General features: G+C 38.5%; 1 protein-coding gene across 14 annotated transcripts in view; it reads left to right on the top strand.

The window, feature by feature from the left end:
- rimbp2b (RIMS binding protein 2b) overlaps positions 1–12459 on the top strand; it is a 95987-nt gene that overhangs the window by 50256 nt on the left and 33272 nt on the right. For 13 of the 14 annotated variants that reach the window (XM_032578495.1, XM_032578500.1, XM_032578498.1 and 10 more), the window contains 2 exons: positions 7414–7503; positions 9826–9948. In XM_032578495.1, coding sequence (XP_032434386.1) covers positions 7414–7503; positions 9826–9948 — 213 coding nt within the window. The remainder of the gene's footprint in view (positions 1–7413; positions 7504–9825; positions 9949–12459) is intronic. The other variant, XM_032578496.1, reaches the window with a different exon arrangement.

Genomic DNA, 12459 nt, shown 5'->3' with positions numbered 1-12459 from the left:
ACAGAAAAGGAGAAAAAAAAAACTGTGGAGAGAAGATGAAAGAAATGACTGAACTGCTTCCAAATAGCTGTTTTCTTTTATGAGGCACTGTGGCTGTGATAAAGCAGTCATTATTTGCTTGAAAATATGTTCAACAGCATGAGCCAGATCCAAGAAAATGCTAAATGGTTCTCTGGACTTAGAGGTTTTAATTGAAACCAAGTGTGATTGCATGTACGCGGAAGTTGTATTGTTTAAGGAGAGTGGTCAGGATTGACATGTCTGGATTTGGATGATTATTCAAATCCAGACATGTTGTTTTTTAATCCCCTCTTAGTTGTATTGACAAACCACTTAATTCAACTAAAAACACTTTATTTCAGTCCACTGCTTATAATTCACTTACAATGTTTATGCTTTTTATTTATTTATTAAATTTAAATGAACTACAAATTGTGAGGGTATTAAAGAAAATAAGTATTTCCTTGCATTAAGGTTAATGATTATATATACTCACAGTGAAATGTATTCAAAATAAATACTGTTTTCAATGTTTAAGCAATGTATGGACTTCAGACATTTTATGCTTCCAACTTCTTGAAACAATATGGAGACAGGCACGTCCTGTTACAATATGACTGCACCACAGCATAATAATAATAATAATAATAATAATAATAATAATAATAATAATAATAATATACTGTACGTTAGAACATGAGTGAGAGAGTTTGATGTTGAAGAACTTGGCTGTCCTGATCTCAAATTAACTAAACACCTTTGAAATAATTTACAGACGACACTGTGGCACAGGCCTTCTTGTCCAACATCAGTGTCTGACCTCACAACTATTGGAATGATGTTTGGAAGTTTCCATAGACTCACTCCTAAATCTAAATTCCCAGACTAAAGTAATGATGCCACCACTAGGCTAATACATTCAGCCCATATTTGTTAGATTTCTTGAAATAGCATTTTTGCAATTTTTCTAGACTGTTATTAGAACATTTCAAGTAAAACAAACCAGGAAGAAACGGTGGTGAACCGGTGCCAGGACCAGGATGGCAAAGACTCCATGATGCATGTGGGGAGTGAGGGCCGGGTTATGTGTCAGATCAACCTAACGAGATACTGTAGCTCAGATTAATCCTGAATTGTGGATGGACAAATAATGTTACATCTTATTTCTGTGTGTGAAATGAATGAAACCCCCAAAGAACTTCTAATCTATTTTACAAATAATAGTGTCTTACAAATACATATTTAAACAGGCAATGTGCTGTTCTTTTATTCCTCAAAACTCTTTGAAAGAATGCAGTGACTTGATCCAATCCCAGCCTGAGATTGAGAGAAAATCGTACACAGTCAACAGGACGGATTGATGCGATCCAAGATGGAAGGAGGGAAGCTCCTTAAGTAGTCAGGTTGGGATCGTGTTTAAACCTCGAGTCGATGGTTGTCGAGTTGTCAACAGTTGTCGAGTCGACAACTGTTGCTGTCAGTTCAGAGAGCTTAGCAGGACAGAAGCAGCCCTAACCAAATGGGGACCGCTGATCAACGTTAATCTGAGAGAAAAGATGTGGGCTCCTGTAATCCTTGATAAAGGTTGGTTCAAAAAAATTGAACATGCTTGAAACAGAAGCAGGAACAAAATAATGCTGGATTATTCCTATGAAAGGTTGGAGCTGGAGGGATTGAGCAGTAATGGGACTATTTGGTCCAACATCATTTCAGTTTATATACTCTTGCTTCAAGCCCTTTAGATGAGCTGTCTTTGTGTGTGGCTCTCTGCCCCAAATAAATACTCCATTAGGACTGTTTTCTTTGCTGACCTCCTCCGACCTTCCCTACTCACGGCAGCCAGCGTGTCTCTCCTCGCCCATTGTCAGCCTACTGAGTTCAGGGGAAGCTACCCGAGGGACAAACTGTCCCCACATGGTGAGCGGGACTGACAGGCTGGTCTCCACAGACTGCAACACGGCTCTGAAGCCTCCCTGCACCTGGCACGGCGAACAGAGACACAAACACAGACAAGTCCAATGAAGGAGATTGGGATGGCAAGCTGACAGTAATGTCACTTGCAATTTGCTCTAAACTGACTCGCCTCCCTCCTTGTATCAGATTTTTTTTTTTTTTTCAAAAGTTTAAAAAAAAAGGTGTACGAACAAAACCAAGCACTTCACCCACTTTTTTGAAAGATTTTAAAAGTCCATTTTATGAACACTGACAGCTAATATATCAATATACACCAATTTTTTTTTTTTTTCTGACTTGAGTGCTGGAATCCCAGGGTCAGTAAACGCCTCCTGGTGATTCACCTCAGCCGTCATGTATATAAACACGCAGAGCGAATGTGAGAAATGACAGTAAACACTGTCACCGCCATCTGGCACCTCCACTGTCCCGCGTATCTGATGTTCAACCACCGGCCGTCACATCATCGGCCTCGGCTTGCGTTTAAAGCCTGTTGCCATGGTGACAAGCAGTAGCTTTGCCAGCATCGCTCAAATATGTATCATGTTTATTGACGATCAATACAAGGGCAGTCCGCCAGCGGACTCGACAAGATCCGGTGTGTCTCTGCGACGTTTCCCCGGAGTAGCTGGGTGAAATACCTGGAAACACAAATAGCTGTAAACAGAAAAAAAAAAAAAATCCTCTAGAAAGGGCATGCCTGGCATCTGTCATTGGTTTTATGTGCTAGGGAAATACAGGAACATCCTCATATGTATTCCACTTTATTTAAATGTTCCAGCCCTCTGGCGTTTTTCAAGATTAGTGTACTTGTGGAGGACAGGAAAGGCTGAAACATTGATTAAATAAAGTGGAATACATATGGAGCTGGAGTGTGTGATGCACTCCTCTCTCTTCGTCTATTACAGCTTTGAAACAAAATTTGTGTACGTGAGTTTACGAAGGCAAAAATGTGAAATGTTAATGTGGAAATACAGCAACATTCTCTGACGCATTCCACTTTATTTAAATTTTCCGGCCCTCAGGCTTTTTTTGAGCACTTCTCAGAAATGCAATGTATGATTTGTTTTAGTTAATTTTCAGCACATTTTTAGTAATTATTACCTTTGTCGGTTTCAAAGTGACCATTGTGGGGTTTTGAGTCATTAACAGAGGGGTGCCAACAATTTTGTCCATGTGTACAGTTTATTTTTCTGTAATATAATTTTTATAAATTATAATACTCATAAATTGTCCTTGATTGACACATTATTTGCTCAGGAACAGGCATTCAGGTGGATAGCTCAACTAGTAAAGTTTTCAGTTAATATTTAAGAGGTCCTAAGTTGGAAACTAACTGGTGTTGCTTTTTTGTTTGAGTCAGTTTTGATTAAAACAGGTCTATACAGATCAAATTAAACTTTGTCTTTTAAACCAAATATTACTAAATTTAGCCTACCTACCCACCCACCCACCCACCTTTCTTTTTACATTTTAAGATGCATTTTCCAACAAAAATGAAAAAAACAACTCACCGGAAATACTATATTATTGGGTTCTAATGTAAAGACACTGTTGTCGTCTTGTTTTCTCTGTCAAGCAGTCACACTAATGTTGCTACGCTAAAGTTGCCTGAGACTGCATCAATTTGCTTAATCAGCTGTCAGTCTCTTGGAGTGTTTTCCAAAGAACGACTAGACCCGGAGAAGCATATGGACTTTCATAATTTAATGGTGTTGCACAAATTGCATCCCGACACAAAAAAGAAAAAGTTAACCTCTCCCTTGGCAGAATCTGAGTGGACTGACAACATGCAGCTGATGAGGCAGATTGATGTTGCCTTTACCAACTTCACTCAGTAACACCAGCATCATTTGGTAAAGAAAACGGCGACACACTTAACAACGTTCTCGTATGAAAATACAGATTGTGTGGACTCTGTGTTTTAGCTTACCAATTAAATTTCGAATAGTAAATATTAAGAAATAGGAACAAGTATGAAGACGTGTGCTATGTAGCTATAAACTAACTGCGTTGACTTCATTCGAGTGTCAGATGGAACATCTTTCTTGTCCTAAAATGTTCCGATTTTTATGCCTCCTACTGCACAGCTGCCTAATGATATCAAAATGTAAAGGTCATCCGTAGGAAAGAAACATGGATGACTCTTCCTTCATTTACCTCTCTGACGCAAATGGCTTTGGTTAAAAATAAAGTCAAGAAAGCGACAGAAGCGACAGAAAGAAAGAAGAGCAAATGATGAGCTCTCCCATACTGAACAGAGAGTAAGTGGGTGAAATCCTTGGATTGCTTATGAGTTAAATGACGGGGTTGATTCATCTGTCAGGCTTATTAAAATTAACCATGCTGCTGTCTCGGACCAGGTTGAGTCATACAGTGATAGACAATAAAATGGCCCCTCTTTGCTCCAATATATTTTTTCTCTATTGTATATCAATCATGTAGCTGTTCTGGCTTTAACAAATAATATAAAATAATAAATAATATAAGCCCAGATAAAGTGAAAAATTAATTAACCCATGTTTATTCTTTTTTTTAATATTTCATTTAATAATGAGGGTCCATCTGAGAATATGATATGAGTTTATGGGGTGGGAGTTCATAAGTTTCTTACTTCTTCCTACTCCTTTTCGAGCGTGTTAAGATTATTGAGGTACAAAAATATGTGTCTTTTGCATTCCTTGTTCATGTATGTGATTTTATACTTTTATCGTGTTTGAATTAAAGAAAGAAAGAAAAACACTACAACGTTCTTAAACAGCCTGGGAAACGTTTGGAATTTGATTTGACTATTTTCCAGGTATTTTGAGATAAGTATGGAAACAAAAGTATGAGTATGTAAAAATTTAGCTTTTTCCAGACTTTATGCCCAATGCAATTATATAAATGTTGTAGCCTTCCACCCTTCACTATTTCTTTATATGCTTTCCCCCTTCCTTCTTTTCTTCCATTTGTTACTTCTTTTATTAATTTTTTTTCTTTGTGTCCTTCCTTCTTTCCTACCTTCTTTGCTTCCTTCCCTCTTTTCCCTAACCTTTCTTTATAACTTTTTTCTTTCATTATGTTCTTTATTTTTTTCCATCCTTGCTTTTGTCCTTTCCTAAACCTGTGTTGTACCTCTCCACAACTGAAACTCTGTCCTGTCTCTTGGGTTTTATCATCTTCATGATGACGTTTGTTATCTAATGTATTTCAAATTGTGATTAAATTACATACAATAGACGCTATTTACCAGCTATGTGACTTCAACAAGTTTCATTGCATTTTATCTAGAAGCATCAAACTAAAGATTGCTGCTGGATAGATAGGCATTATTAGATTTTTTATTTTAAAAACCATGTATCATTTTCCTTCCACCTCACAGTTATGCACTTCATTATGTTGGTTTGTCATGTAAAATTCCAGTCCAATAGGGAAACAGGCTTGTGAAACATGTAAAGGTTTCTGTGGCAAGAACATGTCTGCAAACCAATGCACAATGAAGATTTTTACTTTTAGTAATTGGACTTTTGGATTGATTTTAAAGTACCATTCTGTGTGTGCATTTTCTTTTTTTTTTTGTACACTCACGTTGGTATTCAAACAAATGTGCCTCAGCAGAAAATCCCAGTTTTTCAGCTGAATAATGCAGCTCAGTGTAGGCTGCAGTGTTTTCTGCTTGGTATTTGTTCCATCTGTAGGCTCACAGACTCGCCACAAAAAATGTGTCTTGCCAAGGGATTATGACTTACATTGATCTGTTTAAAGCGTTAACGCGGCAACAATACAGCACAAAGGCATAGCTGATTTTATTGACACTGTTGTCTGTGGCGATGTGTGAGTGCTATCACATCCAAAATTTGTCTGGCCTATCAGAATTTCTCCAAGAACTCAATGATGAGTAAACTAGTAATTCGCAAAATAAACCAAAATCTGTAACACAACATGGTTCAGTTAAGGCCAGTGTTTCGGTGATAATGATGACCGTGGCTCAGTGGGCAGAGTAGACATCAATTTTAAATTCGAGCCACTTATCCCAGGGTTGCCTGCCAATCTGCATTTCAGTGTATAAATTGGTGTGGATGGGTAAATGTGGGTCTGGTGTAAAGCGCTTTGAGTGGTCAGTATGACTGAAAAAGTACTACATAAGTTCTGTCAATTTATCATTTTAATGACTCATCTGTAGAAAAGATACTGGGCAAAGAAACATGGAGTCCAAGGTGAAAACCTGTGCAGATCAAAGGAACACAAAGACCTCTATCGTCATTGCCAGAAACATCTTGATGATCTCCATGAGATTTGGAGAAGAAGAAAAACATCGTACCATCAGTAAAAAGCATGAGGTTTAGTGTGAATGTCTGGGGCTGCTGTGCGTCTTCTGGATAACTTAATTAATGCAATCATGATTTCCAGAAATTGCTAAAGTAGCAATCCCTTTTTGATTTTGATCGCAAGATGACTTTGGGTTACACAACACCCAAAAGTTCACCTCTTAAAGGCAAAAAAAACAAATAAAATAAATGTTTGCACCGTCCTAGTCAAAGTTTAGCCCTAAATCCAATTGAGATGTCCTTGTATTACTTTATTTGATTTGTTTGTGCTCAAGAACACTCCAGTGTGGCTTAATTAAAACTACTTGGTGAACAAGAACTGGTCAAATGTCCTCCATAATGATGTAAAAGACTGAATGCCAGTCACCACAAACACACGATGGCCTGATGTTGCCATTTACGAACGTCACTCAAATCGCCACAATAACGAAGCAAAAATGTTTTCATCCGTCTAACAAGTGTTCTTCAGAATAGATCTGCCTTTTCATGTTCACTTTAATCTTCAGTTCAACTCTGAAGCATCCTTCATAAGTTAAACATAAGGCACCAGGAGCAGACCCGCCATCGCAGGCCACGAAGGGGTTCCGTTATACAGTAAATGTATCATGCATGAGCCTGTGGGTTTCCTAGCTCCCGACAACAACAACCCTTGGCTGCTGGAGCTGCAATAAATTACTCGTCGTGAAGAACCCAACAGTTGACACTGCAAATTGCTTCCACGGCACACTTCACAATTGTTGATTGAATATAATTAGTTTTCCCCTTCTACAGTGAAGAGATTGTTTTCTTTTACGCTGCACTGGGCACACATGATTTGAAAAAGTTTGGTACGCACGTGTAAGAGCAAAAAAAAAGAAAAGCTCTGAAGACTATATGTGTTTCTTCTTGCAAACAGTGCTGTACGTTTAAAATGCTCACATAAAAGCCACTTGAATGTCAATATGATTTTACTGCTGTAGTGACGCAAATGGCAGCTGCTTCTTTTAGTGATTCTATCCTCCACAAACTGCAGAACCTGAAGCAGTCTCCTTAGATGAATAATGCATGGGTCGTTGCTGACAACACGCTGGGTTTGAGTGCATTCCTCTTGTCTAATCATGGTGACTTTTCAGGTTCTAAGAGCTACTTTCTTTCTGACTCCTTTGCCTAGGAGAATGAACTTCAAGAATTCCTGCAGGAGAACAAGCACTTGAATCTTCAGTGGTTCAACAACAGCCACAAAGCATCTGAGTATGAAAAGGTAAGAGGTGAAAAGGCTTTGTAGAAGGCTTAAATACATCTTCACAGAGCTTTTAGCTTGGCACTCGGTTCTCGGTGTGTTTTTCTTCGTACATCATGGCCTTCCTCTCTTCGCTTTGATGCAGCATGGAAGCTTTCTGGGTCTTACATGAACTTAGCTACTGTATATCCAGCATTCTACTGTAGTGAAAGAAATCACTGAAGGAAGTAAAATGTTGTTGAGATATTGACACCCAGTCGAAATAGTTTAGCAAACAGAGACCTTGGGCCTTTCTATGAGCAAGGCAATTTCCTGTAGTAGTAGCTCAGAGGCAGGTGTTTGCCACTAAGGTTAAATGTTATTTTATCAGGATATGAATGACTCTGGGAGCAACGTTCTCATATCAGGCTGATATTAAAAGAAGCAGAGTGCAGTACAGTTCAAGTCTTGTCCTTTGAAAACACATTTTCAATCGGGTTCCTCTGGTCGGAAAGGTCCTGTTTGTAATAAACTGGCTTTAACTGAATCTGGTGTAATTTGGATCAGTGCGTCATGGTTAGGTCTGATGGGTGGGTTAATGTACACCAGTTGGTTTCGTGCTGTGTTGTGGCACTGCAGACAAGCAGACTTACTAGTCTGTGTTTTGATTTGTTAGTGTTTGTACAGTTTATCTCCTTGAGGAATCATTAGTCATTCATGGCTGCTCTGAGGAAGGGGTTTTACCACATTACAGCTGCAGGAGCTAGTCAGCTCAGTGGAGATTAGGGGCCATTAAAAGTGCTAAGTACTCCGTCCTTAGAAGCAGTGAAAAAACTGCTAAGAATTTGTTCAGTTTCTTTCTTCACACAATATTATACCGTCTCTAAAGAAAGTGTTTGCTCAAAAAATTATTTCAGTGAATTGTGTCTGAATCACATTATCAGACACATTGATTTATCACATACAACGCCTTGTGAAAGTATTCACACCTCATCAAAATTATCACTTTTGTCTACTTTATAGCTCCAAAACTTTAATGTATTTTCTTATGACTTTATTCGTCAGACCGAGAGATTATACATGGTTTTCTTTTTTTTCCACAAAAATAAAATCTGAAAAGTGTAGTATGGATTTACTATATATTCCTAATCCTTTGCATTGATATCTCAGTTGGTATAAAACCTGTTTTGCACTGTCCAAAAGATCTTAAAGTCTAGACCTACAGTTACCTGAAAATCAGTGGTATGACTTGAGAGCTGCTGTTTACAGATTTCTTCTTTTCTTTCATTCATTGTTTTATTATTCAGTCATTTCAAACAATTAAACATTTAAGCAAAACACGTTAAAACTAATTCAAAAAAGCTGTAGCTAGTTTGAATTAGAAAGCTTTTCAGTTTCTCAGTGTGCAAAGCTAGAAGAGAACAAAAGACTTATTGTAATTGGAGTGAAACATATTTGCAATTTTATTTATTTATTTATAAATTTATTTATTTCAAGACTATATTTGTAGTCTTGCATTGATCCAGACTACACTCTTCAGACTCGTATTTGTTAAAAAAAAATGTTATGCACTACTTTAGCTAAATGAAAATTGTGACAAAATTGTGGAAAGTCATGTTTGAGTATTTTCCAAGGCACAGATAACAGGTGAACAATTATTTGTGTCAAAAGCAGCAGCTCAACTTTAAGCAGCTCTGCCTGTGAAAGGAAAGGTGTGAGAAAGAAGTGGAAACGCAGATAGAAATATATACAGAAAGATGAATGAGGAGTTTTGCACCTGTTTGCCTGCCAGAGGACAGATTTTGACAGATCTTGTCAGTATCGTAGCATTTAGCCGTGCTTGATACAGTCACAAAACAATTCAGGTGTGAAGATGATATGGCCAATCTTGTAGTCAGTTGGTTCCATAACAAAAAGCATGTCAGAAAAGAAAAAGAGTGAAAGAACTGCGCAGTTATCGATTTGTTGTAGGGTTTTAACTACTGAGAAACATCCTGGTGTTTATATCTCAAATAGCAAAGCAATTTTAGATATACAATATAATACTGTATGTGAGTTTTTAGCATTTTTATGCCTATTTATCTTTGAAATTCATTGAAGAACTTGACTGCGAAGAAAGAAAACTGACACACAACAGCTTAAGTACATGGGTTGCAAAATGGTTTGTTCACATTTTCAAAATTGAAGAAAGAAATTAAATGACAATGCAATGATATGAAACGAGGATAAGATTTGACCAATGGATGAGTTGGCCTGGAACTGTTCATGAAACCGTAAATTGCTGTCTAGATCAAGAATCTAAACATTTTTGCCTTTGGACTGTCATCTTCCTCTGCCTTGATTCGACTTGTTCCATCTGAACAGGTGAAATCAGAGTATGCCCAGCTCAAAGAGAGGCTTGGTGTTGTGACGCAGGAGAGAGATTTAGCCCTGTGGGAGAGGAACCAGCTCCAAGGCAAACTGGAGAACCTAGAGCAGGTGCTCAAGGTAAGAAAACACAACCCGGGTGATGCCGCCATCTGTCCATTCTGTGTCCCCTTCTAGATCTTGAAGTTCATTCATTCTGGGATTTTGATGCAGGTGTTTCTATAGAGCCTACCTCTTCTCCAGCCCCTCCTCTCCTACCTGTGCCACTCTAGCCTCCTCCTCTATGGTTTCTAATGTCCTCGACATGTCTGTTGCCTTCCAGTGTCGTGTTGGGAAGGTCTGACCTGGAGCTGTGAAAGAGCACAAGCTGGGAGCAGTCTGCCCTCTTTTCTTACCTATGTCACTCTTATGTTGTCCAACTTCACTGGATCTGTTGCTTCCTCCCTCCCTCGTCCCCTCTTCCCCCCCCCTGCTAGATTTCTAAGGTATCACTGCTATGGCCACCTGTTTTGGGAGTAGCCTGAGTTATTCCCGTACTGAATGTTTCATGTCAGTGGCTGTGCTTTTTTTGTCTCCCTTTATCGGCGCGATGTTTATCAGACATAAAAAAACAATCACGTGGCTTCAACAAACAGCACTGTGGAATGTGATATATGCATGAGGCAGGATGAAGAGTTTGGCTTTATGATGAGAGGGGGAGGAAGAAGAAAGAGAAAACCTGGGTCACCATCCACGATGATGATGTCACCTATGAGTTTGACGACACTGCCGATTTTAGAACTTAATTTTCACTAGCATGAAAATGTCATTTGCTTCTTTCACCTTTGCGTGTCAGCGGTTTACACATTTTGGAAGCAGTGATGCGACTAGATGTCACAGGCATCCTGTGTTACAAAGTTCCTAGCGTTCAGTCCCTTCTTTGGATGGCTTCTTTGGTTGAGATGGATGATCACAAGCAAGTGAGCACGCTGACAGAGTTTGTTCACCCTTTTAATGTCACATAAAAGCCTCCAGATTGATCATTTAAAGACAAACTCTCTGAGGACAACTTTTAAAGACCCCTGTTTAACAAGACTTTAAAGAGGCATAGTGATGCATAAAGGGGGCAGCAAACCTGGAGGTCCAAGTATATTTGCACTGCCTTGCAGGATTATTGATATCCGCTGAAAACCTTTTCACATTTTGTCACGTTACAGCCACACACTTCATTTTGTTTTCTTGAATATTAGGTGATTGACCAACAAGTTGGTGTATAACTGTAGAGTGGAAGGTAGAAGTGAATTGAAAGTCAGGGTGCATCCGTGTTCAGCTGCCTTTACCCCGAATGCCATGAAATGCAGTCCATCTAAATGCCTTCAAAAATCATCTAACTATCAAACTAAGTCCACTTGTCCTGTGTAAGCCTTAGAGCATGTGTGAAACTCAAAGCACGTCTGCCAAATCCGGCCCGCCGGAGCTTTTTATGTGGCCCTCTATAGACTAGATATTAAGTCTGCTTAAATGTTATGTTATCAATCAAATCAATGCAGTTTTTATCTGTTTACTGCCAATTTATATCACTCAGTCCCTCCAGTTTTTGGCGAATTGTCGTGGAAATTCACGCAGTCAACAAATCGCTGCACTCTTTTGTGCTAATACATAATTGGGAGTTTACTGCAGATTTTTCTCAAAAATTGTCAAAAACTTTCTTACTTGTACTAAACAGATGCATTAGCCTTAATTGATGTCAGATTATAATCCATAGTCTATGCAGCGAGTAATAAGACGTATTTACAGTCATAAATAAGCGCAAATATTTCCAAATTAGTACCGCAAATGCTTTGATTCTTATTGCAAAAAAAATCACAAAAACAATTTCAAAATTCTGGAGGGACTAAAACGATGTTCAATATTATTTAATTTTAAGAATTCATAAATATTTTTAACAGTTTAACAGGTTTTATCTTTACATTAAGGCACAACCGGCCCGTTAGGAGCATTTATGAACTTGATTTGCTCCAAAACGAAAATGAGTTTGACACCCCTGCCTTAGAGGTTTATTAAGCATAATTAGTGAACAAACACAGTCAGGGTTGTAATGATTCCTCGAATGATTCAAGCACCTAGATTATTAAAATTCATCGAGGAAAATTTATCTATCTCCAAGCTTCGTTAAATTATGTTTTATTGTGTTCTGTCCAGGTCATTATTTGTGTTGGGCAGAGTTCTCACTTCCGCCTATGAGTTGTTGCTAAGTGCTAGCAGCATAACGTCCAATTGTCCGGGTTTTTATCATTTTTCGGGAGACCAATAAGTGTCCTTAAATTGACTGGCGCGATGCTTAGAGTACACAGCCTTTCTCCTCCTGGAACTTCGTGGTGACTGTTTCAAAGCGAGTGGTGGGAAAAGTTCTGCAGTTGTGCTTATACAGGTGAGCAGATAAACTGAACACTGCGGGCAAATACCTGTCAAGTCTCCCGTTTTGGCTGGGAAATTTCTCTCTCTCTCTCTGTCTCTCTCATTATCCGATTACTCGATTAATCGTAAGAATAATCGATAGAGTATTCGATTGCTAAAATATTATTTTACAACAGGCCTAAACACAATTATGAAGACCAAGGAAGAGCAGAGATTTGTGGGATGCATACAGTT

This window comes from Xiphophorus hellerii, chromosome 12 (assembly GCF_003331165.1).
Source record: "Xiphophorus hellerii strain 12219 chromosome 12, Xiphophorus_hellerii-4.1, whole genome shotgun sequence".
In the NCBI taxonomy this organism is placed as follows: domain Eukaryota; kingdom Metazoa; phylum Chordata; class Actinopteri; order Cyprinodontiformes; family Poeciliidae; genus Xiphophorus; species Xiphophorus hellerii.
Note: the sequence above shows the minus strand (reverse complement) of the source record. Positions and strands in the feature narration are given on the sequence as shown.